The sequence below is a fragment of the Lynx rufus genome, unplaced genomic scaffold (assembly GCF_022079265.1).
Source record: "Lynx rufus isolate CCGP_SWC_20201006 ecotype Redwood Valley unplaced genomic scaffold, mLynRuf1.p SCAF_9, whole genome shotgun sequence".
NCBI classification, from domain to species: domain Eukaryota; kingdom Metazoa; phylum Chordata; class Mammalia; order Carnivora; family Felidae; genus Lynx; species Lynx rufus.
The window spans coordinates 74,340,394-74,367,059 of NW_025814897.1; the positions used below are offsets into that span (position 1 = coordinate 74,340,394).

General features: G+C 47.8%; 1 protein-coding gene across 1 annotated transcript; it reads left to right on the forward strand.

The window, feature by feature from the left end:
* Positions 1 to 8,376: 8,376 nt before the first annotated feature.
* On the forward strand, positions 8,377 to 26,390 carry LOC124505990 (uncharacterized). The gene is made up of 10 exons (XM_047072023.1): positions 8,377 to 8,904; positions 9,492 to 9,583; positions 11,317 to 11,455; positions 11,861 to 12,016; positions 16,754 to 16,847; positions 16,941 to 17,133; positions 21,054 to 21,120; positions 23,601 to 23,692; positions 25,606 to 25,744; positions 26,146 to 26,390. Exons 1-10 carry the CDS (start codon positions 8,882 to 8,884, stop codon positions 26,306 to 26,308), a joined length of 1,158 nt encoding a protein of 385 aa, XP_046927979.1. The 5' UTR covers positions 8,377 to 8,881; the 3' UTR covers positions 26,309 to 26,390.
* Positions 26,391 to 26,666: the final 276 nt, after the last annotated feature.

A 26,666-nucleotide genomic window follows, 5' to 3' on the forward strand; every position in this document is an offset into this window, starting at 1 on the left:
TTAATTTTGAGGAAGACACGATGGGAATCCTCAGGAAATAGGGTCTGGGGTTTATTGTTCTTTGAGGGAGACAAAAATCTTATGAGGATTAGTGACACCTTGCCTCTCTTTTCTTTCATTATATTTTCTGTACCCATAACCTTTACCATTTATTTATTGGAATCTTATTGATTTTACCATTAGATAAGTATGAACCTTCTCTCTATGCATGTATAATACAATCATTTTTCTCCTTTGTCACATGACTCATTTTCACAAAGGCATAGCCTGGATCTGGTTATTTCTCACCCCCACCCTTAACCCCTAATTTGTGCCCAATAACTAATCTAGTGATTGTTGCATAGAAGGCACTCAATGAATAGTTGATAAATGAATATATGAACAACATGTTATCATAGGGAATTTCAAAAACCTAGAATAACACGAACAAAACCTACTACCTGGAAACATGGAGACTGTCTGATGTGCAACTTCTTAGGCTGTGTATCACTGTGGGAAAATGTCCTTGAACATTTGAAAAATGGAATTGTATTCTATTGCACTCTTTCTCTCTCTCGTTTTTTAATGTTTATTTTTTGAGAGAGAGAGAGACAGAGTGTGAGTGGGGGAGGAGCAGAAAAAGAGGGAGACACAGAATCTGAAGCAGGCTGCAGTCTCTGAGCCATCAGCACAGAGCCCAACCCAGGGCTCAAACCCACAAGCTGTGAGATCATGACTTGAGGCGAAGTCAGACGCCCAGCTGACTGAGCCACCCAGGCACCCCTGCATTCTTTTTCTCTTAAGACAATATCTATGCTTCTCCAGGTCATCAAGTGCTCTTCCACAATATAAGTATATGGCAGACCAGAAAGCATACTAGATATGTCTGAATCCAGGGCTTGGCTCTTGACTTCAATGCCATGCTGCCTCCAAATCCAGGAAGCTGGGATTTAGGATTTGTAATGGGAACTCAGTGTCACAATCTGTACTGGAAAAGTATTCTGGTGTTTTGTAATGGGAAATTCTGTTAAAGATAAGCATGGAGCAATGGAATGGGGCAAAGTCCAGATTTGTACTACCAGAAGCTGAGATTGCTGTGTCCGATGGCATTCTCCCAAATCAAATTATCCAACCTAGAATTACCATAAACCACCTTTAAAATTTTTAAGGGCTGTACAGTTTCCCAGAAAAACAACATTTGCTAAGTTATGGAGGCAAGGAGCTAGAGTAGAGAGAGCACTGGCCCAAGGCATTGTGTGGTTCTGGTCCTTGAGTGACCCATTTATATTCTCTACAGCTTCTCCATCAGAAAGGGGTTTGGAGGTGGTTTGTTTCTTAATGAGCAAAAGAGAGTCACTCCTGGGAGCTGTGGTGTGTGTGTTTAAAAGAATAAATTGGCTATGACTCCATAAAGGATGAATTTATAGATAAACAAAGCACCCTGGCCTAGGGAGAAAACTTGGATCCTCTTTTCAGTAATTAGAGATCTCAAAAAGTAGAAAGACCTGTCCTATTATGCCTATCATCTCCAAGTTTGAAATCTGTGTGTCAGCTTAAAAAAAAACTAATTTTTTATTTATAAAATTTTCATATTGAACATGTAATGGGAGTATCCCTTATCTATCCTACTAACCACTCTTTCCCCCACCCTTCTCCTTTGTTCCTCCATTCTCTCTAGAACTCGTGTCAATAGTAGACTCATCACCTTTGGGAGGAGATCAGAATAGCATCCCCATTGTTTCTCTTTACAGTCCATTTGGCTTTGGGGGGTAGTTTTACTGGCTCAAAAGCATCAGCCTTCCACTGTACACACCCCACACTCAGCCCAAAGCAATAAATAACCCCAACCTGCTGTCACTAACCCATGTGCTAAACCACTGTTTCCTTTACCCCTGTTCTTATGTCCCTGCTTTCACTTGACATAAACTAATTTTTTATGGGTCAGTCTCAACCCTGTCTATACTCTATCTGCTTATTCACCACTGCCCTCCAATGAGCCCTGGGTGAGAAGGCTCTGTGGTGAGTATTCCCCTTTATCTTTGCTTATTTCCTTCCCCTGTTACAAAAAGCTGAAACTCGCCTTTCCCACGTTGGTTCCATTTGATTGTCATCCTTTCCCATGGGGTAGACCTCCTGTAATTCCTGAACAACAAAATGGGAAACAGGGGTCTACATCCTCTTTGCCCCTCACTGCCATCCCTATATCCCTGTTAGAGTAAGCAGTTAGGTTTTAACAGGATGCTTGGAAGCCAGCAAAAGGGAAGTCATGGCCCACTAGCTGGGGGGTGGGGTTGGGGGAGTTAGAGACCTGTCCTGGCAGCACTCCAAATACAAAAACAGGAAGTAGGGGCGCCTGGGTGGCTCAGTCGGTTGAGCGTCCGACTTCGGCTCAGGTCATGATCTCTCGGTTTGTGAGTTCGAGCCCCGCCTTGGGCTCTTTGCTGACAGCTCAGAACCTGGAGCCTGCTTTGGATTCTGTGTCTCCCCATCTCTTGGCACCTCTCATGCTCATGCTCTGTCTCTCTCTGTCTCTCAATAATAAATAAATGTAAAAAAAAAAATTAAAAAAAAAACAACAACACAGGAAGCCGGATCAAACCAGACAGGCCCAAGACAAAGATGGCCAGAGACTCTCACCAAGTAAGGGAGAAAAGATGCAAAATCCTGCTCCTCCCAAAATCCCCTACCCAACTAATAAATATTCCCCACCCCTAATTAACAACTATCAATATAAGATAGAGACCCAAACCCCAGGTGCATAGCTTTCCCTTGAGCATGCCTGTTCTCACATCTTGAGAGTGTGGTCTCACTTTAATAAACTTTCCTTCTTACACCACTCAACTGTTGTGTCTAGTCTCTCTTTGAATTCTTTCTTGTGACAGGACCAAAAGCCTCTGGCCACATCCTGGGGTGGGCTGAAGAGGCCTCAGGGCCCCGGGGTCTCCTTAAGTTCACCTGGCAGCATCCCCAGTGCTCTTTGGAATGCCTTCTCCTAAGTCCCCATCAAATTCCTTACTATCCACTCTCCACCCTTACCAATGTAATTTATTTTCAAACACAGGCATTCCTAAAGTCCACTCCAAACTTGCTATATCAGAATTTTCAAGATTCTGGCCTAAGAATTGGCATTCATAAAATGCCGACCAGATGGTCTTGATATAGACAATCTAGTTACTACTATTTAGGGACAAAGCATCTCTCAATTATATCTGTTGATAGATCTCTCCACTCTTCTCCCACCTTTGTGGAAAATTTTCACGTGTCACAGCCCTCACTGCCAACTCTCTTTGTGATGTTAATAAGATTGCTGAACCTTCCAACACCCTGAAATCTAAGTTCTTGCTCTTCTTAAAACCCCAAAATACAAATATCTTGGCAAAGAATACTCTAGATGAAAGGAATAGTTAGTCCAAGCCCCTGAGGTGAAATATGCTTAAGAGTTGGAAGAACAGGGAGGGGGCTAGTGTGGCTGGAGCAAAATGAATGAGAGGAGAAAAGTAGGAAATGAGGTGTGGGTAAGACAGAGTAGAGTCTTATAAGCTACTGTAAGGGCTTTTAGCTTCACTATGGGTAAAACTGAGATCTTCTGGGGGGTTTTGAACAGAGAGTGACATGGTTTATCTGGTGTTTTAACAGTCTGGTTGCTCTATTGAGAAGATACTAGTTGGGGGCAAGTGTGGAAACGTGGAAACCAGTTAGGGATTCATTACAATAATCCAAATGATGGTGCATAATAACAGGATGGAAGTGGCAGAGGAGGGGATAAGTGTTTGCTCTCTGGATATATTCTTTGACAATGAATTCAATCACTCCAAGTGGGCTGGGATTTTACTACTTATAAACAATGTGCATGTTCATCTCTAAATGACACATCATGGTTTCAAAGTTTTCCCATTCTTCTTAACCTCCAAACTCCACCATCACCCTACTTCTACCCATCCATGCAGCTGCTTCTCCTTCATTCACTCACTGATTCATTCAATCAATAAAAATTACTGAGAACTTATTATAGGTGGGGTGGTCTGCTACGTGTGAGAGGTTTAGCAGATTGTCTGTCAGTAAACCAGACAGGGTTCCTATCCCTGGGTTTTGTGCACTGTGGGGCCAAACTCCAAAATGCAAACAGGTAGAGACTGATGAATCCTGAGAGAGGTGAAGGATGGGTGGTTCTGGTTTCTTTCAGCTCTCTGTCCTTCATCTCAAAATACATCTTCCTCATCCTCTCTCCTTTCTTTCTTCTATCAGAGAAAGACCTGCTCCTGCTACATTCTAGGTAACTCCATCCTCAGTGGTCCTGTGGGCCCTTGGACCTTGGAGTATATTTATGCCCTCACTCACTCTCTCTTTGTTAATTCTCTCCCTCTCCCCTATAACCCTCCCTCATCTTTAAATGAATCCTCCTTTGACTTTTGCATGTGTTAATTCATTTAAAAAAATGTTTTGATGTTTATTTATTTTTTGAGAGAGAGAAAGAGACAGTGCACAAGTGGAGGAGAAGCAGAGAGAGAGGGAGACATAGAATTTGAAACAGGCTCCAGGCTCTGAACTGTCAGAGCCAGACACAGGCCTTGAACTCACAAAGGGCAAGATCATGACCTGAGCTTAAGTCAGCCGCTTAACCGACTAAGCCACCCAGGTGCCCCCTGCATATGTTAATTCATTTGATAATTTAACAAGTATTTACTGAGCGGTGAGATCCAGTTTCCCACTGCTTCAAGTCTGCACTTTGGCAACTGAATGTGGTCGAGGAAAAATACAGAGCCGCGGTGATTAGTTTCACTTCAAGTTCATGATCCTTATCCTCCAGCCTCCTTGCAATCCTACTACGCTTCCCAAGCCTGTTCACCTTGCCATTCTCCTAGATGACCACTTTTCACTCCTCTCCTAGAACTTCTACCATGTGTCCTCCATCCTCCCTCAGTTGATGACTTTGCTTCCTATTCCACTGAAAAATGGAAGCAATCTGAAATGAACTTCCATGGGCTCCCACCACGCATTTATTCCCAGGAAGTCTGCTGTCTCTCCTGTTATTGGGTGGTGACCTGCCAACCTTAGGTTTAAATCACGCAGACAATGGTGACACATGTTGCTAGTTGAGTGACCAAGACATAAACAATAATATCCATTCAAAACTTTAACTGCAGGGGCACCTGGGTGGCTCAGTTGGTTAAGCATCCAACTTTGGCTCAGGTCATCATCTCACGGTTCGTGAGTTCAAGCTCCGCGTCGGGCTCTGTTTCCAATTCTGTGTCTCCCTCTCTCTCTGCCCCTCCCCTGATTGTGCTTTCTCTCTCAACAATAAATAAATAAACATTAAAATAAATTTGTTAATAAAAAAATAAAATAAAAATAAATTTAAAAAAACTTTAACCGCAAACCCAGTCTCACACTATCAGGACTTGGGTGATAGAAAACAAAGGAACACAGACATCCATTTTACCTGCGTGTTTCAATAATTGCATCATCTATAGCTTTAGAACAGTGTTCCCAGCCATCTGGATATAGAATATGCAGTGCCAAGCAGAAAAGACTATCACTCAGCCCCTCGAATTTGGACATAGACAAATCTTAGATGTGTAGTTTTTCATTTACTCTGCCACCCAAATTCCGGTATATTTTATGAAGCAAAAATTATTTGCATTCATGATCTCTGACATTTTTTATTTTATTAAATTTACAGTACATATTTGTCGCAGTATAGAAAGGAAACAGGGCGCGCCTGGGTGGCACAGTCGGTTAAGCGTCCGACTTCAGCCAGGTCACGATCTCGCGGTCCGTGAGTTCGAGCCCCGCGTCAGGCTCTGGGCTGATGGCTTGGAGCCTGGAGCCTGTTTCCGATTCTGTGTCTCCCTCTCTCTCTGCCCCTCCCCCGTTCATGCTCTGTCTCTCTCAGTCCCAAAAATAAATAAAAACGTTGAGAAAAAAAAAATTAAAAAAAAAAAAGAAAGGAAACAGAATTCGTGTCCAACTTTCTAGAGTATTATTGTATTGCAGACAAAACACCCACAAATGGGCTCATTAGTTATTAAATAATTAGGTAATTGGTGTTTTAATTGTTTTATATTGTATAGCTATCCTTCACGATTATTGAGTAGGTATTTGAATGGTTCAGATAATATTTGTGAAAATTGGCTAAGAAGGGATTCTTATTTTTTTCTCTTGTAAAATAAAATAATTGGCATTCAAAAATTTGCTGTCTTTAACCCTCCCCCCCCAAAAAAATTGCTATAGGGATATTTTAGAGTTAAGGAAACAGAAGTTTGGCTTAACATATCTTAAACCATCAAGGCTGCTTCTGAAGTTCACGACAGGCCTCTTCTGCTTGAATCCATCCCGACCTGGTGCTGACCTTAGCATTACCAATAAGACAGTGCTGTGGACACAGTGCTGATTGCATGCCCTCGAGAACATGGTGAACATTCCCCAAACCCACTCGACTTTCTGTTAGAAAGCGGCAGCACCAACTACACAAAGTGACACAGTACAAGAAGGGCAAGGATCCTCTGTATGCCTACAGAGAGTGGTGTTATGACCCTAAGCAGCGTGGCTGTGGAGGGCAGATGAAGCAGATTTTCCTGAACAAGGGAAAATCAACCAGGAAGATGGTGCTGAGGTTGGAATGCACTGAGCACAACTGCAGATAAAAAGTAATTAAAAAAACAATTGCTACCCAACACGCTGTCGGGAATGGGTCAGAATTAGATAATGTGGGATGTCCCTGTGTTTATACTTACAGATCGATCACTGCAATGTAAACACATGAGGCTAGACACATTCCAGCACATGGAACAGCACTGGAGTGTATGAAAGCTCAGCAAGTACTCGTGAAGCACGAATAAAACAAAGAATGAGTGCCTGTTATTCACCAGAGTGTGATAAACACTGCATATACAAAGGTGACAAAAGAGACATAGTTTCTGTTTTTTGTTTTTGTGGTTTTTTAAAAAAATGTTTTATTTATTTTTGAGAGAGACAGAGACAGAATGCAAGTGGGTTAGGGGCAGAGAGAGAGGGAGACACAGAATTCAAAGCAGCCTCCAGATTCCAAGCTGTCAGCACAGAGCCCGACATGGGGCTCAAACCCACGAGCTGTGACATCATGACCAGAGCTGAAGTTGGACGCTCAACCGACTGAGCCATCCAGGCGCCCCATTTTTTTTTTTTTTTTGAGAGAGAGAGAATGCACTCGGTGCAGGAAAAGGGCAGAGGGAGAGAGAGAATTTTAAGCAGGCTTCACACTTAGCGTGGAGCCTGACGGGGGGCTCGATCCTATAACCCTGGGATGATGACCTCAGCTGAAACCAAGAGTTTACCCAGGTGTCCCTAGTTTCTGTTGTTAACTTTAATTTAAATCGGTCTTTTGGGGCACCTGGGTAGCTCAATCGGTTAAGCAACTGACTGGCTCAGGTCATTATATTGAGGTTCGTGAGTTTGAGCCCCTCATTGGGCTCTGTGCGGACAGCTCAGAACCTGGAGACCACGTGGGATTCTGTGCCTCCCTCTCTCTGTGCCCCTCCCCCCTTCATGCTCTGTCTCTCAAAAATAAACATTAAAAAAAATGGTCCTTGGAAGTTTTTTGAAATAGTCTTATAATGTAAATGGACTTCAGAGATTGTATTTCCTGTACTCTGGACCCCCCCAAAAAGAAGTCAGCTTGGTTGTCTGGACCCATGATTTGTCACCCTGTCAATAATGTTATAATGGATGTAATTGATATTCTTTGTTCCCAAATGGTTCTGGAACATACAAGATATCTTTGTAAAGTTGAAAGAAAACTTAGCATATCACTCTTCTCCCATATGCTAGATTTCCTATTCGAACCAAGAGTTTGAGAATTTGAGATTATGTATTTCATTTACAAAGCAATAACAACAAGATATAATAGTTGACTAAAGAGGCAGGGCATTGAGAGTCAAAAAGAATAGTTCTTACTGGCTTGTCCAAAAAAATCCAGGAGAGGGAAGGAGTAATAATAAGCTTCATTATGTTTCAGGCAGAGAATCAGCTTTTTGTTCAGTCTTTAGACAGCTTGGAACAATGTCAACTGTCTATGCTGAACTACAGTCTCAGGCGTTCTCTTTCTAGAATCGTTACAGTTAGGAGGCACAAGGGATATCATCTTTGAAGAGTAGGAGGCTCTGTTCATTTATACACAGGCCTCATCTTGCTGGACAGACCCTGCTGATATTTCTGACTAACAGTGAGAAGAGGGCAGACAGTGACCCCCCTGCACCCTTCAAAATACAGCAAGCAGACAGTTTTCCCTCAACATTCCCCTCACTGGGAGCCTGGTACTTATCCAATTGGACTGCCATTTTCCCATAACAGATGGCCTCTTATAGGTTTCTAAGAGTTTACATTTTAGTTCCTTGCACCAAACACTCATTTCCACTCTGATGTAATTCCAGGATTGAGTGAGGGGAGACAGAATCCCTCCAACTAGATACACCCAACCTGGGACCCGGCTGAGGTAATACACTTCCTCATGGGCTCAACCGGCTGAACCGGGCTTTTCAATGCCTCGGTGCTGAGAGCTTAGCATGGGCACACAGACCGGTGGAAGGATCTTTCCGAGACACTTGTTGGGCAAAGCCATCAGTTGGGAACTCAAGAGCTTACACATGAACTCAAAGGGTGTCACATCTGGCACATGGACCATCTGGCCCGGCAGGGACCATCCTGAGGAAATGATCAGTAAAGCAAGCCCTGCCTGGAGGAGCCGTCCCCAACCACACACCTGCCAGCAGCCCCCAGCGCCCAGCCCCCAGCCCGGTGCTCCAATCCTTCCTCTCCACAGCCCCTCCGACTCGGACAGCAGAGCCCTCCTCCTGAGCCCCAGCTTCCAGGCAGACCCGGCCAAGCTGGCTTCCTCACAGTTGCACAACTGGAAGTTGACCTGTGGATGAAGAAAACCACGGGTGTCCGGTAAGTTTTCCTTTGCAGGTCTCTCGGGGCCATGACCTGGAGGGACCTTTCCGGGCACCAGGTCTGGCTTTTCTTGCGTCCCCATGGGGCGCCCAACGGGGAGGGCACAGTATAAATCCCGGCCACCTCTCCCAGCAGGCAGGGACCGGCAGCTCTGCTCCACTGGGACTCAGGTGAGGGGCGACTCCAAGGACTGATTTGTGGAAAAGAACTCACTGTAAATTCCTTTCAAAATAATCATTCTGTTCTGTATTTGTCCTGTATGAGGTCTGAGCTGGCAGGATGACACACAGTAAATGCTTGTTGATTGATGACAGGCCGCTCCAGGCAGGGACAATCTGGTCCCAACTGCCCTCTTCCTCCATCAATGCCGCCTTGGGGACTCTCAGCCAGCCGGGCAGTCAGGGCGCACGGGGCCAGAATTAGGGCTGCGGCTCTGAGTGGGGACCTGCTTCAGGGTTCCCACGCGGGCTCCTAAGAGTCTCCTGAGAACCACTGGAATTTGCAGCAGTGGCTCCGTGACATGCAACTCCCAAAGGGGGGTGCGTGGGCCCTGTCCTTGCCCCCTGACCTCTCCTTCCTTTCAGCACCATGAAGCTTTTCACGGGCCTCGTCTTCTGCTCCTTGGTCCTGGGTGTCAGCAGCCAATGGTATTCGTTCCTTGGTGAGGCTGCTCAAGGTAAGCACTGGAGGGGGGTGGCATCCGTGGGACACTGGGACTCACCCCGAGCACATGCAAGGGGTGGAGCTACTGCCTTAGGTGTGTTGTCCCAAGTGCTAGAAGGTGCCCGTGTCTGGGGAGCTTTTGATCAAGCGGATTGAAAACCAGAGGATTTGTGTCCATCAGTTACTAGAGAAGGAGCAATCATCATTCCCAGCTGAAGCTTCAGTTTGGATAGTAGAAACAGAGTAAGTCTTGCAATGGCAGAGAATTTTCCGCAGACACATTGCACAAAGTATGATTAAAACTGTTCGTCCTTTCGTCTTTTTTGCCTCTCCCTTCGTTCATCGCTTCCTCCTTTTCTTCCTTCCTCCCTTCCATCCTTCCTTCCATTTCCTACCTGGATCGAACCAGAGACACCTTCAGCTCAGCTCTCACTGATGCTTCCTATCCTCAGTGACCCTGCCCCTGTTCCCTACCCCTTCCTAGCATTTTACTTGACCAAAATAAAAAATAAATAAAAATGAGGAACTAATAACATCTACCAAGCTTGCACTAGGCAATTTAGGGTGACCAACTATCTGGGTTTGTTTGGGCCTGAGGAGTTTTCTATGACACTCTCAGGGCTCACTGGGATAGTTCTAGGTGAACGGGGACACTTCTGGTCAAGCTGAGACACGTGGTCACTTACTATGACTTCAGAACACCTCGGGGAGGCAGACATCGTCCTCCACTTGAAGGGGACAAAACGGGTTTAGAGCAGCCGAGTCCATTGTCCAGGGACTAACTGCCAGTCAGCAGGTGGCCAAGAGGAGGTTGGAACCCAGCTGCGCGTGAGGCCCGAGTCCTTGCCAGGCAGCTTCCTAAAGCTGGGTGGCTCTCGATCTCAGCTACGGGTCAGAATCACTCGGAGAGCATGAAAGCTAATGATGCCTGAGATCCACCCCCAGAGTCTGAGGTACTTGGGCCGGGTGTGACCTTGTCACTGGCACTATCAGAGGCTCCCAGGTCATTAGAAGGTGCAGCCAAGTAAAGCTGATAGGCCACGGCTCGACCCCTTGCTTCCTCAAGCTTCCCTAACACCCAGAGGGAATCAGGTCCCAGTTATGTGCCCACATTCTACAAGTATCCATCTCCTGGGCCTCAGGGCAGAAGTGCTGTATGCCTGGGCCTTTCCCTGAAGGTGCCTTCTTGTCACCTCCTCACTTACCACGTCCCCTTGACTTTGTCACACGCGGCTTCATTTTACAGCAGTGCTGCCCGACCGAGGGCACTTTTGGGCCCTGGGGACAGTTGGCAATGTCTGGAAACACTTCTGCTTGTGACCCTCAGGGAATATGTTGCCCACCTCTAGTGCGGAGAGGTCAGGGATGCTGCTATACATCCTACAATATCAGAACGGCCCTGAGCAACAAAGAATTGCCCCAAATTTCAGGGGCGCTCAAGTTGACAAGTCCTGTTCTGAGATACCTCCTTTCTCTCATTTAAACAGCTCAGGCAGAGCCCTAAGTGAGAGGCAGACATAGACCTGCAGGGACAACAGGGCTGTGCCCCACCCACACGATTCCCACTAGAGAAAGCTGGAGAAACCACCTAGGATGCAGACTTGTTCTTCTCAGCCTGTGCTATCCAAGGGGACCAGGCAGAAATCTGGAGTCGGTGGCAGATTTGCCGTCCCTGATTCTTCTCTGAGGTGTGCCAGAGGCTTTCTGTTCACGTGATATCCCTTTTGCTGTGACCTTTTCTCTCAGGGGCTTGGGACATGTGGAGAGCCTACTCTGACATGAGAGAAGCCAATTACATAGGTGCAGACAAATACTTCCATGCCCGGGGGAACCATGATGCCGCACAGAGGGGACCTGGGGGCGCTTGGGCGGCCAAAGTGATCAGGTAACACGGGCTCCCGGGGATGCAGGGCTGGGTGAGCTGAGCCTGGCTGCCTTGGACAGCCAGGAGGGGCCAAGCCCTGAAGAAGTCTCCTGTAGACACTGTGGCTCCTCCTTCTCTTGCCCACCCTCCCCTCTGCGCCCAGTGTTGGCCTGAGTGGCTGATGGGGTCAGAGCGAGGCCAAGAGGAGTGGGTGATTCCCGATCCTCCCCCTATGGGTGCTGTTCTCCCAGTAAGGGATCAGCCTGGGCTGAGATGCTCTGTTTCTGGGCCAGGGGGTCAGTGTTTTAGCCCCTCTTTCCTTGGCTCCTGTCAGCAGCTCTCCCTTGCAAAGAAGAGAGATGGGGGTTATGGGCAATTGCTCCTCAGCCCCCTAATTAATCTCCTACCTGCCTTCCTCCATTCCAGCGATGCCAGAGAGAATTCTCAGAGAGTCACAGACTTTTTCAGGTACGGAAGCAGCGGCCACGGAGCAGAGGACTCGAAGGCTGACCAGGAAGCCAATGAATGGGGACGGAGTGGCAAAGACCCCAACCACTTTCGACCTGCTGGCCTGCCTGACAAGTACTGAGCTTCCTCTTTGCTCTGCACTCAGGAGAGGGGCTAGGAGCCCCCTGAGGGCACGGACACTTGGTCATTGAGTTCTCTGTCCACAGAGGCTGATGGAGGGCACCTGACAGGTGTCTAATAAATGCTTAAGAGACTGTTGGAAAGTGTGTGTTACTCTTCGGTGTAAGGACTGTTCATTCGTTCTCAGGGGTGATGGACGGACACCCAGGTGCAGGCCGGGCCTGTGCCACGGTAGTTGGTGTGGGGAGGACCATGTCAGTGTCACACAGAGGAGACGCCCTGCACCCACCCTTCCCGGATCTGACCTGCTGCCCTGTCCAGGCCCTTCTGCTTACCCTGGTGCTCTCTCCAGGTCCCTCCGTGTCCACACCCCTCTCTCCTGCCAATCGTGTCCTGTCTCCTTCTCTGTCCTCAGCTTCCAGTTCCCTTTGATTTGTTCCTCAGTGGTACCTGTCCCTGGGGGCAGAGACACAGCCATGGGAGGATGCGACTCTGGAATCCTTCTCTGGCCACGGCCACCTTGATCTTCTGTTGCTGCTGCTGTTGTTGTTTTTTACATTTCTGTAAGTTTATTTATTTTTGAGAGAGAGAGAGAGCAGGAGGAGAGGCAGAGAGAGAGAGAGAGAGAGAGACGAAATGAAGCAGGCTCTAGGCTCTGAGCTGTTGGCGCAAGCCCTATGCAGGGCTCCCACTGACAAACCGAGAGATCAGGAGGTGAGCAAAGTCAGATGCTTAAGGGGCGCCTGGGTGGCTCAGTCGGTTGAGCGGCCGATTTCGGCTCAGGTCATGATCTCACGGTCGGTGAGTTCGAGCCCCGCGTCGGGCTCTGTGCTGACAGCTCGGAGCCTGGAGCCTGTTTCAGATTCTATGTCTCCCTCTCTCTGACCCTCCCCTGTTCATGCTCTGTCTCTCTCTGTCTCAAAAATAAATAAACGTTAAAAAAAATTTTTAAAAAAAAAAAAAGTCAGATGCTTAAGAGACTGAGCCACCCAGATGCCCTTTTCCTGACCATTTTATAATGCATGCTTCCCATGTGACACTGTATCACATTTCTACACTGCAGTTCCTCGGTTGTAACCTGCCATTAGGAGCTTCCGTAGCAACTGATCAGGGTCGAGTCCACCCACTGGGTGCTGGAAGCTCCATTTTCCTGGTTGTCCATCCTTCCACTCCAATTCCTGCTCCCTGAGAGGAGGAGGAGAGAGAGCAAGAGAGATGAAATCAAAGCGGGCTCTAGGCTCTGAGCTGTTGGCACAGAGCCCTAAGCAGCACTCCCACTCACACACCGTGAGATCGGGAGGTGAGCAAAAGTCAGACGCTTAACTGACTGAGCCACCCGGGTGCCCTTGTGTTGGTTTCTCAGCAGCGCCTTCAAATCTGATTAAAACCAGTTTCTGTCCATGCCATGTAAGACTTGTGTCCAAAGCAGTTTTTCTCTGCGTCACCTCACTGCCTCACTCAAGCCTAAATGAAGGCATCAATCCACCTCACTTGTGATTCTTCCCTCACAGCTCCTGCACCGTAACCAGTCAAATTGGAGAAATTCTAGTGAAGAGCCAGCAGAATGAGAAGACCCCTCTTATCAGTTGAGCGGAATCAGGAGACAGAAACCAGTTAGTAACTGGAGTTGGGAAATTATAATGTAAGGAATACTTAACTGGTACACGATTCAGTTCTAAGTGGCACAGAACACACAAAGCGGAGATGTAGATTTGTTGGAAATCCTGCAGCCCGTTGGACGGCTGATAAAGACTGCTGGGTGTCCCAAGCCAAAGCTGACAAGCAAGGACTCTCCCACTGAGGTGCCAAGGGTACTTGGCAGGAAACCGCGTGGGCATGCAGCTGAACTGGGACACAGCGGGGGGATGTCGCAAACTCACGGGAGGCAGCCCCCATGGGGGCAGGAGGGACAATGCTGCTGATGGCCCAAGGCCAGCCCTGAAGGGCCAGTGCCGTGGATTGAATTGCATCCCCCACGCATCAAATTCCTATGTTGAAGCCTTTACTCCCAATGTGGCTATAAGGAAGTAACTAAGGATAAATAAGTCAGAAGTGTGGAACCTGGTCAGATAGGATTAATGTATTTGTAATATCAGATACCAGAGATCTTGCTCCCTCTTTTCTGCCCTGTGAGGACACAGCTACAAGATGTCTGTCCATCTGCCATCCAAGAAGAGAGCGCCCACTAAGCACCAAATTAGTTTGCACCTTGATCTTGGACTTCCCAGCTCCCACAAATATGAGAACTACATTTCTGTGGTTTAAGTCACTCAGTCTGTGGTATATGGTTAGGCAGCCCCCCAACACAGGCAAAGTGCTATAGAACACCCTGGACATCCAGGGAGGCATCCCGGAACTTGTCCAGAAACTTCAGTGGGATACCAACAAAACTGCCTGTGGTGAGTGTCACTGGGTACCCCGCACTTGAGAAGAACAGCCCAGGAGCTAGAAGGAGGCAAAGCTCAGGCCTGGGAGAGTCTTTCTTTCCCGTTCATCCCTCCCGCGCCCTCTACTGACAACGATTGGCATCGTGCTTGGCTGGCACAGGAGAACTATAACAGGGACCAGCTCCAGTATCACAAACAGGGCAAAGGAAGGCGGATATGAAGCTCGAATACATAAATTGATAACTGGAATGCGACTCGTCTCTGAAAAGGGAATTGATGAGAACTCCTAATGGATGAGGGTCAATGACAAATCTCATTCTTGTTAAATAAAAGTGTGGCTAGGAAGCGGTTAGTCCCAAGAGACTTCTGGTGCCCCTCAGAAAGCACTAGGGGCAGTGCAGGTGGAGGAGGTGTGGGAGGCTTGAGGCTTAGTGCGACACGAGTGAGTCTACGTCAAAATGAGGCAGGAGCAGGAGAAAGAGGTGAAGGCCACAGTATGGCCACTGGCTAGTGACAGCAGGCTCCACATGCTGGGGAGATGGGTGTGCAGTGTGTCCAGCCTGAAAGGACCTAATGAGAATATACGTGCTGTTATCACCCCTGTTTTACCTTTATTTACTCCTTCCTCAAGGCTGGTCCTTTCTTCCTGCGGATCTCAGTGTTTATTTACTTCTCTCTAAAGAGCTTCTAACATTTTTTCAAGGCAGGTGTACGCCAACAACCCCCCTCACCTTTCTTTTTTACATTTTTAAATGTTTGTGTATTATTGAGAGGGAGAGAGCGAGAGAGAGAGAGAGAGAGCAAGGGAGAATGAATGGGGGAGGGGCAGAGGGAGAGAGGGACCCAGGATCCAAAGAGGGCTCCGTGCTGACAGCAGATCTCAGACCCGCAAGCCACAAGACCATGACCCGAGCCGAAGTCAGACACTTCACCAACTGAGCCACTCAAGCACCCTGTACCTCACCTTTTTTTTTTTGAGAAAGTCTTTATTTCTCATTCATTTTGTAGGATAATTACACAGCATACAGAATGTATGTTGGTGGTTTTTTTATTCCCTCCAAACACTTTAAATAGTTCACTCCACTCTCTTCTTGCTTGTACACACTAAAGATAAAGTGGAGGGGACAAAAGGTGCATCAAAGTCAAGGGGAAGCAGGAGGGGGTGGGGTCAAGCCCACAGGGGTGGTAACCCCGAAGGGAGAAGAAACATCTTGCGCTCTGAGAAGGAAGAAAGCTGACAAGAGGCGGGCAGCACACTTGAGATGGAGGACAGGGACCTCAGGAACTCAGCTGTACCTGCTCCTGCTGTACCCCAACCCCAGGACTCATCATGCTCGGCCGTGCTTGTCTGTGGATGTGTCTGTCTTTAGGGCAAGTAGGTAGGAATCCCAAGAGCAAAAACCATGGCTCTCCTCTTGTATGTCAGCCTTGTATCCACAGTACCTGTCATAGCACCTGGCAAATAGGAGTGGATTAATACATTTCTGTTGAAATGAATGAATGATGTAGAAAAGTAGTGTTCAAAAGTAGCCAGAACCAGGAGGGAGGTTGGGATTGTACAAAGTACAGAGGTTTGCTACAGGGTTTGATATGCAGAATGTGGCAATGAGGCACTCGGAGGTGACTACATAAATCTACACCAAAATCTTTGCTAAGATACACAAAGAATGACCAAATTTTACTTTATCACAGAAAATATGTAACTTTCTCTAGGAGTGCTTTGTGCTCTCTCTCTCATAGAAATGCAAATTAGAAACCTCAAGTGTACATAAATTCTTAGTACGGTTTCTGAGGAGAAGCCTTGGGAGAAAGCAATACATACTTTAAACTTCCAGAGTAACTTGAGGGTCAGGTTAGCAGAGAGCACTCTGTGAGAACAGAGGAGATGAAAAGGCACACTGCATTTCTCTGACTGCAAGACACCATGGATTGAAAGAAGCATTCTTTTTTATCAACCACCAAGAAAAAAGTGTTGTTAATTAAGTCACGATGTAGCATTATTTCTTATCATTCACCATTCTTATTTTATACCTATTGAAAGAGACCCTTTGGACCTCCTTAGGCGCACATTTATATCTTCTCTCACTCTTGTGTAGAAGCAAAAAAGGGGAAAAAATACACAAAACGGATTCCCAAAGCAATGACAACTATTTTATGAATGCTGCCTGGTCATCAGTGACTGTAAGACATGTCCTATTTCAGGAAATTATACTCAAGAAATGCGTATCTTCGAAATAATGAAATATGCCAATACCATTTAAGCCTATACAGGTTTGCTCTCATTATATTGACTAGGAAGAAGTAATAGGCTTTACTTATTGTTAATCACAAAGTGTGCCGGCAGTGTCCCTGAGGTGAAGTTCAGCTCTACACCAGCACCCCCAGCCATGCAGGACCTCCCCCAAGAGGTGCTGGTGTATCCACCACTGGGCCTGACAGTGGCCCATGTTCCAAGCCCCTCTCTAGGAAAAGTGTTGCCTCAGTTGGCCCAGTCACTGCCTTTCCTCTAACCTCAGTGGTCTTCCCGGCAGACCCCCCAGAGCGACCGAGGGCCTCTTCTCCTCCTGCCCAGGCCTTTCCTATATGGTCCAGGGGTGGCCGAGGTGGTGGCGATTGCGCAGGCCTGCAGTGCTACCTATTCATCATGGCGGCTCATTAGATCTGGCCTGCCTCCTGGATGCTCTCCCTGGGATGTGGGGTACATGGAGCCTCTTGGGCCTCAAGGTGTGGGAGGCAGGGAAGAAGTGTCACTCAACAGCCTGCTTTTCAAACTCAGGTGCAAAGGGGGCTCTTTCACAATTCTCTAATTTCCCAGGTTTGCTTTTTGAAATCTGTAACTAGGGGAGGAAAATCCAAGTCTTTCCTGGAAAAAAAAAAAGTGTGCTTTACACACAATTCATGATTTATGGAGTCCTGTCAAACCATGCTGTTAAAAACATGTTTACAAAGCCTCCTGTTAATGACCCACTTGCCCCTTTGCTGAAGAGCTAGGCAAAGTGACAAGAACTCCAGGCTGGCCAACGGGCCTTGCTCCTGAATGACATAACCTCAGAGGGAGCCGCTCAGCACTGCAGTCTTCCCTTCCTGCCATGCAGGCCTTGACCTAGGAAAGTCCAAACAGTTTAACTCAGAGCCTTCAAAAGCCTCCAACTGTTTGCACTGTCAGCAAAGATGCTTGCAAAACTCATTCATCCACCCATCCCCTTACCCACTACTTCTTGAATGAGCTCCCAGTATGTGGCAGGAACTGAGCTAGGCCCTTGGGAACAGAGCAGGCACTGGCACAGAAGACCTCAGTGTTCCCTGGCAGGGATCACTCCCCTGGGAGAGCCATTCTGAAGCTCATGCATGTTTACTAGAATTGAATTAAAATAAAATAAAATAAATTGTATCGTACAATTATTGTATTCTGCCAAGTTCAGGTGGCAGCTGCATAGCAGATGGCTAAGATTCCAAATGCTCACTCTTAGCCGACCAGATTTGAACTTCAGCTTTGTCACTGACTTTGTGGTGGGTAAGCATAGTAACAAGGACCAATGGTCACAGTAAGTCGTTCAGGGTAAAAGCAGAATATAAAATGACGAGTATTATATCCCTGTCTTAGTTTATGTCTTCACATATGTACCTACACTTAGAAAGTAGCCTGGAGGCCAAACGTGGAGGATCTAACGAGGTTCTTCCCGCCCCCTCCCCCAATCCAGGCTGGTGAAATTACTACTGCCTTTTCTTTTTCTCTTTATACTTATTTAATACTTTCCAAGTTCTCTTCAGTAAACACGTTCGTTCAACTAAGTTTTGTTAGCCTGACTATATTCTAGGCATCTTCCTAGGCACTGAGCGTTAATGGTGAAAAAACCAACAGCCCGGTTCCTGTCCTGATTGGGATTCCAGTGTTGAGACAAGGAAGAGCAGCAAATGGCTACGCATCACATAATTTACATGTATGTGTCTGTGTCTCTCATCACATAAACACCCACCCCCCCGACAACAGCACGAAATGTGCAAACACCTCCGTACACATCAATAGTTCGCCCAAATTAATGAAGATTTTAAGTTACAAATTGATAAATGAGTCGGGGTCCCATGCAAATATATAGAGATTTTTGACTCAATTTTTTCTCCTAAAAAATTTTTTTTAGTATTTATTTTTGAGAGAGAGAGAGAGAGAGAGAGAGAGAGAGAGAGAATGCAAGCAGGGGAGGGTCAGAGAGAGAAACTGAAGCAGGCTCCAGGCTACTATGAGCTGTCAGCACAGAGCCCGATGTGGGGCTCGAACTCAGGAACCGTGAGATCATGACCTGAGCTAAAGTCGGGTGCTTAACCGACTGAGCCACCCAGGCGCCCCTCCAACAAAGGAATCTTGAGAGACACCCATACTTGAATGAATATTCCTGTGTCCTGAAAAATTAAACCCAGATCATTAAAACTGCAACTCTGATTGGTAATCTTACTTATTAATGTGTTAATAATGTGTGGACTTGGTAACACTATATTAATTAATCTTCCTGTTTCCAGCAAAGTATAAATGATTATGAATTTTCTGGGCGAAGCCAGAAGGGTTCAATGTATAAAGTGCTTTGTAGGGGCGCCTGGGTGGCGCAGTCGGTTAAGCGTCCGACTTCAGCCAGGTCACGATCTCGTGGTCAGCCAGGTCACGATCTCGTGGTCTGTGAGTTCGAGCCCCGCGTCGGGCTCTGGGCTGATGGCTCAGAGCCTGGAGCCTGTTTCCGATTCTGTGTCTCCCTCTCTCCCTGCCCCTCCCCCGTTCATGCTCTGTCTCTCTCTGTCCCAAAAATAAATAAACGTTGAAAAAAAAATTTTTTAAAAATAAAGTGCCTTGTAAGTGTTCAGAATTAATCCAAGCCCTTTTCAGCCTTAAGCATTCCACCCTGACACAACCTGATGAGGTAGACTTTTAGGGCTCCCACGCCCAGTTCCAGTGTTTGGGGGCGTTCTCCACATGCATCAGCAAGCAGTTCTCAGACCCCAACAGGTTGTACAAGAATTCCTCTCAATGCTGACATTCTCTTCCCAAAGATGGCTCAGATCTTACATGTTAAAGACTCAGTCCTATAGGACTACACCCCAGGAAGGATTCAGCCGTATAGGACTACACCCCAGGCTGTTATGTGTGCTTCTCACTGACCCACTGGATCAGAGGTTCCAGTGACTCCTTCTTGGGTACGATTATTTGCTAGAGTGGCTCACAGAACTTGGGGAAAACACTTAGTCACATTTACCAGTTTATTAAAGGATACGAAAAAGGATGAAAATCAACACCCAGATGAGGAGATACATAGGGCAAGGACTGGGAAGATAGCACGGGCTTCCACGCCCCCTCCAGGCCCACCATTTTCCCAATGTTCACCAACCCCAGCAGCCCTGCAAGCCCAGCCCTTTTGGGTTTTTATGGAGGCTTCAATGCATAAGGATTAATGAAATCCTTGGCCATTGGTGACTGATTGAACCCTCCAGCCGTTGACCCCTGCCTGGAGGTCAGGAGGAGGGAATGAAAGGTCCATTCCTCTGATCACATGGCTGGTCCTCCTGGTGATCAGCCCCCATCCTTAGTGAGGTCCGAAGATCACCTCATTAACTAAAGGCACCACTGTCACTCTCAACACTCAGGAAATTCCAAGGGTTTGGGAGGCAGGCACTGTGAAAGACCCGATAAAAACCACACATATTTTCATCATCTGAATGACCAAATTTTTATTTCTCAAACACGACAGTATCTCAGGTAGGTATCACTGTCTTTCTCATTTTAAATTCATGAAACTGTTCGTCATTCCTTCCTCTGTCCCTGCATGTGTGGGACCTACGCTTCACATGCCATGCTTGGCCACGGTACCTGTGGGGCTTCTTTTTTAACTTTGGTTTTCTCACTCTTCATAACCTTGGCGTTCTTCTCATCCACTTAAATTAATTGTAACAGAGAAAAGGGAGGTGTCTGAGGCCTCTCGACAGCCTGGTCACACGTGGCCAATAGAGGAGGGGTAGCATCTAATGTATTATGGAAACCAGGTCACTTTTGAGAGTGAAAGGGGTTGTCACTATGTATTAAGCCGGCACATCGGGCCCTAACGGAGACAGTCCCTGCAAGCTGGGACGCAGGGACTCATGGGAGACTTGGGGGTGTCTCTTAAAGGCCTGGAGAGTGTCATACCACCATGCCAGGACGGCTTTCTTTTGCAGGAGACACAAGGGGAAAGAGCCACCTGCCACTATTGTCTATTGTTGTAAGCATGGCCTTGCAGGGAACGGAGTGTCCCTCCAAGAAGCTACAGTACACAAGTAACAAAGGAGGAGAACTTGCAGTGCTTCCCCAGGTCCCTGTGAGGGGCCCCGCTCCGTGTGTAGACGTTGTTGTCCTTGCTCTCTCTGCAATGTTTCTACCAAAGAAAGCAATGACTTGAATGATGTCGGAAAGCGGGCAGTGGCTTTCCAGCACGGAATGGCCCCAAAGGGAGTGAAAGACTTGTCAGAGGGGGTGACCACTTCACCAGGATATCTGCTCTGGGGAATGTAGGAGGAGGGGTGTGGGCATCACATGGCCTCCTCTGTGAAGCGGCCCCCCAAGTTCCCTGTCACCATGGGCTGTGGAAGGTTGATAACTGCCCCTCTCCCCACATGTCTACTCCTAGGACCCAGGGAGCCAAAGCTGCTGAGGGTCCTGGCCTGGGCAGAGCTCATGGACCCCACCTTTCCCAGGTAATGATTTGTATGCAGAATATCTAAATGTCGCTTAGCATTGCCTCGGATAAGAGAACCACAGGGACAGAGAGATCCTTTGACAGTTGTCTGCCTTACAACATTCATCTCATTGTATCTGCAAGAATTAACATAACGCCAGACCCAGAGAGGCATCACTCCCAGAGTGGCAGGCTCCAATCTAAGACAGTGATATCCTCACACCAGTGCAGTCCTTGCCTGATTTGCTTCGTCCTGGGTCAGCCTCCCCTCTGCCGCGTCCTGCTCAGAACTCCTCCTGGCCTGTAACAAATCCAAGGTCCGCATCCTGCTTCTCTGGGTGACTTCGGGAGCACGGGGCCCACCTCCTTCCTGGCTGTGATTCACCATCTTCCCAGCTCTGCGCTGTCCAGCCTCCAGGATTTGCTTGCATCAGCTTGGAGGCCCTAGCATCTCCAGTGTCTGCTCATATACTTCTTCTCCCAGACACAATCGGGGCAGAACCCCTGAGCTGGCGCTCCCTGGCAGGGGCCTTCCTTGCCCTACTACTGTCCTCAGGTGTCCAGCCCTGGAGCCCACTGTAAGAAGGACACTGGATGCAGGTCTGTCCTCTAGGTCCCCCATCATCGCTGCCGCATTACACATCCATAACTCTCTCATCTCCAGGGAAGTCCAATGACCTGAAACTTTCCCTTTCTCGTGAAGGCGCAGTGATGGGTAGGTTGGTGAGTGGACCATGGCCTCCGCCAGGCTAATAACGCCTGTGTGCAATTTCTTCCCCGCATAATCTTACTCAACTCCCACAGTGAAGCCCAGTCCTGCTTTTCCAGCTGAAACAGCTGTATCATCACAACCGCCCATCTTGGGCAGCATCCCAGCTTTCTCTGCACCCTTCCTGAATCTTCTCATCTGGTAACTTAGCAGCTGGTGGGCTATTTCCTGATCATTTCCTTAAAAATGTTTATTATTTATTTCTGAGAGAGGGAGAATGGCAGAGAGAGAGACAAGGAGAGAAGGAATCCCAAGTAGGGTCCATAGTGTCAGTGCAGAGCCCAATGCAGGGCTCAACAAACTCATGAGCCAGGAGATATGACCTGAGCAAAAGTCAGGAGTCAGATGCTTAACAGACACAGTCATCCAGATGCCCTTTTCCTGACCATTTTATAATGCGTCCTTCCCATGTGACACTGTATCACATTTCTACACTGCAGTTCCTCAGTTGTAACGTGCCATTGGGAGCTTCCATGGCAACTGATCAGGGTCAAGTCCACCCACTGGGTGCTGGAAGCTCCATTTTCCTGGTTGTCTGTGCTTCCTCTCCAACTCCTGCTCCCTGGGGTCCCAGCTTTATCCTGAGCCACCCCTTTAATGGAGCCCCTGCTGCTCCTCCATTTGCCTTGTGTTCTCTCATTCTTCAGGCAATCGATTCTCCTTTCTAACTTTGATTACCCTGCCCAGCACTTCTCAGTACACTATTGTGTGGGGAAGAAAACCTTTCTTACCAGGAGTGACACTGGAAACAGGCAGAAATTTCCAAGTTTGCTACACGCCTCAGAGCTGCCAGATTGCACAACCTTGGAAAGTAGACGGGCGTGAAGAAGGAGCCTGATGTTCTGGATGCTGTGTGCTGGCCAAAAGGAATTTCCCAAATCTCAGTGTTTTTGCTTCACACCTGCTTTCCCACCCACTCCCCTAGCAGAGTGTCAGTATATATAATGCCAGCCCCCCTCGCAGGCAGGAGACACGGGCAGCTCAGCCTCACCAGGAGCCTCGGCACGAAGGGACAGCCAAAGGTGAGGTGCTAGACTTGCCTACACTTTCCTTCTTTGCAGATTCTCTTACCCGAAGGCGTTCTTGGGCTGTGTCCTCACTCTCTGCTTCCTCCCTGAATCTACTCTCCTGGCAATTTGAATTCTCCAGATGTGAATACTTTCTGGGATTGGGATTTGGTCGTGTACTTTCTCTGTGGGAGTTCACGGATGGGTAGAGCAGGCGTTCTGCAAATATGTGTGCAATGTCCCACAATCCTCATTTTACAGATGGGTACACGGTCACGAAATCCCCAAAGGCCTCTTTGGAAACTTTCCGGACAGCGGGTTTCAGGGCTCCTAGGGGACGACTGAAATGGCAAGTGGTTTATATTAGAAGCGCAGCGCGATCTCTCTTACTGGGATTCCTATGGGGCAAATGGCAACGCAGAACTGGACCCTCTGTTCTATGTATCGTGTGTCACCTGCGTATATATGTGTGTACACATTGCCTATTTCTTTCTACCTACGTTCATACACACATGTGTATATACACGGGTGTATACATACACATATGTGTGTATTTATGCAGGTATGTGTATAGATAAATAGATATCGGTAACATCTAATAATAAGTAGATGTAGGTAATAGGTAAGATACAGGTGTGGGTCCACGTGCCTCCCCCCGAAAACCCCAAACCAAACCAAACCAAAAGTGTGTCGTCCTTGTGTGTTTCTGTGACTCTGCTGCAGGATGAAGCTTTTCGTGGGCATCCTGTTGTGCTCCCTGGTCCTGGGCGTCAGCAGCCAAAGATGGCTCAGCTTCCTCAAGGAAGCTGGTCAAGGTAAGGACCAAAGGATGGCGGTCCGGGGAAGGCAGCAACTGGCCCCCCACCAGAACTGACCACAGTGGAGGCCACATCCCCACAGGGCAAAGGCCACAAGTGGGAAGAAAAGCAGCACGGTTTGCAGGATAGCAGTTTCCCAGGCTTTTTTGAACAATTGAACCACATCTGGCATTATAACTTTGTGTATATTTAAGGTGAATGCATGTTAATGACACATTCGTTTACTTAATATGATTGGCATTGTGGCTCTAGAGAGCACCTCTATCACGTGACATAATTATCCTTTCCCTTTAGTAGTTGAGATAATTAAGTTCTAGACTGTAGCAAGTTTGCTAATTATGATACGGTATTGATTTGCCTTCATTTTACTGTGCGCTAGATGTCTAGAGCTTATTTTCTACTGGTGGTTTTTCCCCTTAAATGACATGTGTCCTATCCCTCCAGCCCTGGCCCTTCTGGCCAGCATTGCACTGTTCCATGGGGATCCCCAGGACGAAGGTCACATAAGCTTTGGGTTTTAACTTGCAGCAGAGCAGAAGACATCTGGGGTCCAGGGCGCCTGCTCCCCACTCACAAGTGGGACTCCAGTGCCACCTAGTGGGAATCCGGGGACAGCTCATTGCTGTGTCTCAGCCATGAAGTGGGTGCATCAAACTTGTGCTCTTAGTAACTACAACCAACAGTAGCTGAGCTCAGCCTGTCCCAGGCACTGTTCTAAGAGCTTTACATGTATGAATGAATCCTAAACAGTAGAAATAATAAACACATAAAATGAAGATAAGGCATTACATGGATACTACATAAACTATGATTACGCTCGACACTAGGTCTTTCTCTTTTGCTTACTACATTACTTTTTTTTTTTAATGTTTATTTATTTTTGAGAGAGAGACAGAGTGTGAGCAGGGGAGAACAGAAACAGAGGAGACAGAGAATCCAAAGCAGGTTCCAGGCTCTGAGCTGTCAGCACAGAGCCCGATGCAGGGCTCAAACTCACGAACCATGAGATCGTGACCTGAGCTGAAGTTGGACATTTAACTGACTGAGCCACCCAGGCACCCCATACATTACTTTTTCAGGGTCTGCATTTTATGTAGCCTGCTCAGATTCCTTCAGTCTGTAACTGTCTGATCTTCCTCTTAGCTTAATCGCTTTACTGTTTTTGTCCCAGCCTTCCGAAGGCCCAGAGAAGTGATAGCATATTGAACACCTACAATCTTCTAGAAGTTATATGTGCATTTTTCTCAGTACATCTGCATAACCACCCTGTGGATGGCAATATACTCCTGCATTTACTGGGAGGACACTGAACTTTAGAGCTGGGGAACCAGTTGTACTTTTTCTGCGTCTGATGACCTGTTTTTGTAAATCTCTAAAGGGGAACTCCCCTTTACCACCTGCTGGTTGACTTCTGACAGTTGCCTGGGTGCCAAATATGCCCAGACTTTCAGAAATACTTAGGACCAAGTCGTCTTCAAGCTGCTCACAGGGATGAATTTCTACCCTTGACCTGGTTGGGAGCCCTCTGGGTCAGCAGCCTCCCTCTGACTTGCCTTTGCTCTCACGCCCCAGTCAGAGGGTTCCCTGCGTCTGTCCAGGTAGAGGTCATCGCAGGACAAAGCATCCCTTAAAGACCATCCCACCTCTTGTTCACACACATCCCACAGCCAAACATAAAGTAGCAACAGTACTCAGAATGGAATCAAGCAGAATAAAACTTGCACCAAGGGTGCTTCTCATAACATTCATCCAGGGAAGTGAAACTTAAAGGAACACTCATCCCAGCCAACGTCCTCTCCATGGATTTTGTCAAAGACTGAAATCTTAGAATCGGTGGGAGGAAAATGTCTTATTCCTCTATTTTGCCAAGACACGATCACCTTCATCTCATCATTTGCTTTCCTTTCCAGGGGCTAAAGACATGTGGAGAGCCTACTCTGACATGAGAGAAGCCAATTACATAGGTGCAGACAAATACTTCCATGCCCGGGGGAACCATGATGCCGCACAGAGGGGACCTGGGGGCGCTTGGGCGGCCAAAGTGATCAGGTAACACGGGCTCCCGGGGATGCAGGGCTGGGTGAACTGAGCCTGGCTGCCTTGGACAGCCAGGAGGGGCCAAGCCCTGGAGAAGTCTCCTGTAGACACTGTGGCTCCTCCTTCTCTTGCCCACCCTCCCCTCTGCGCCTAGTGTTGGCGTGAGTGGCTGATGGGGTCAGAGCGAGGCCAAGAGGAGTGGGTGATTCCCGATCCTCCCCCTATGGGTGCTGTTCTCCCAGTAAGGGATCAGCCTGGGCTGAGATGCTCTGTTTCTGGGCCGGGGGGTCAGCGTTTTATTCCCTCTTTCCTTGGCTCCAGTCAGCTCTCCCTTGCAAAGAGGAGAGATGGGGGAAGGGGCTATTCCTCATCAGCTCCCTAACTGATCTCCTACCTGCCTTCCTCCATTCCAGCAATGCCAGAGAGAATTCTCAGAGATTCACAGACTTTTTCAGGCCCGGAAGCAGCGGCCACGGAGCAGAGGACTCGAAGGCTGACCAGGCCGCCAATGAATGGGGCCGGAGCGGCAAAGACCCCAACCACTTTCGACCTGCTGGCCTGCCTAGCAAGTACTGAGCTTCCTCTTTGCTCAGCACTCAGGAGAGGGGCTAGGAGCCCCCTGAGGGCAGGGACGCGGAATCATTGAGTTCTCTGTCCACAGAGGCTGATGGAGGGCACCTGACAGGTGTCTAATAAATGCTTAAGAGATTGTTGAAAAGTGTGTGTTATTCTTAGATGTAAGGACTGTTCGTTTGTTCGTTCCCAGGGGTGATGGACGGACACCCAGGTGCAGGCCGGGCCTGTGCCCATGTGGTTGGTGTGGGGGAGACCATGTCAGTGTCACACAGAGGAGACGCCCTGCACCCACCCTTCCCAGATCAGATCTGCTGCCCTGTCCACTCCCCTCTGGTTGCCCTGGTGCTCTCTCTCCAGG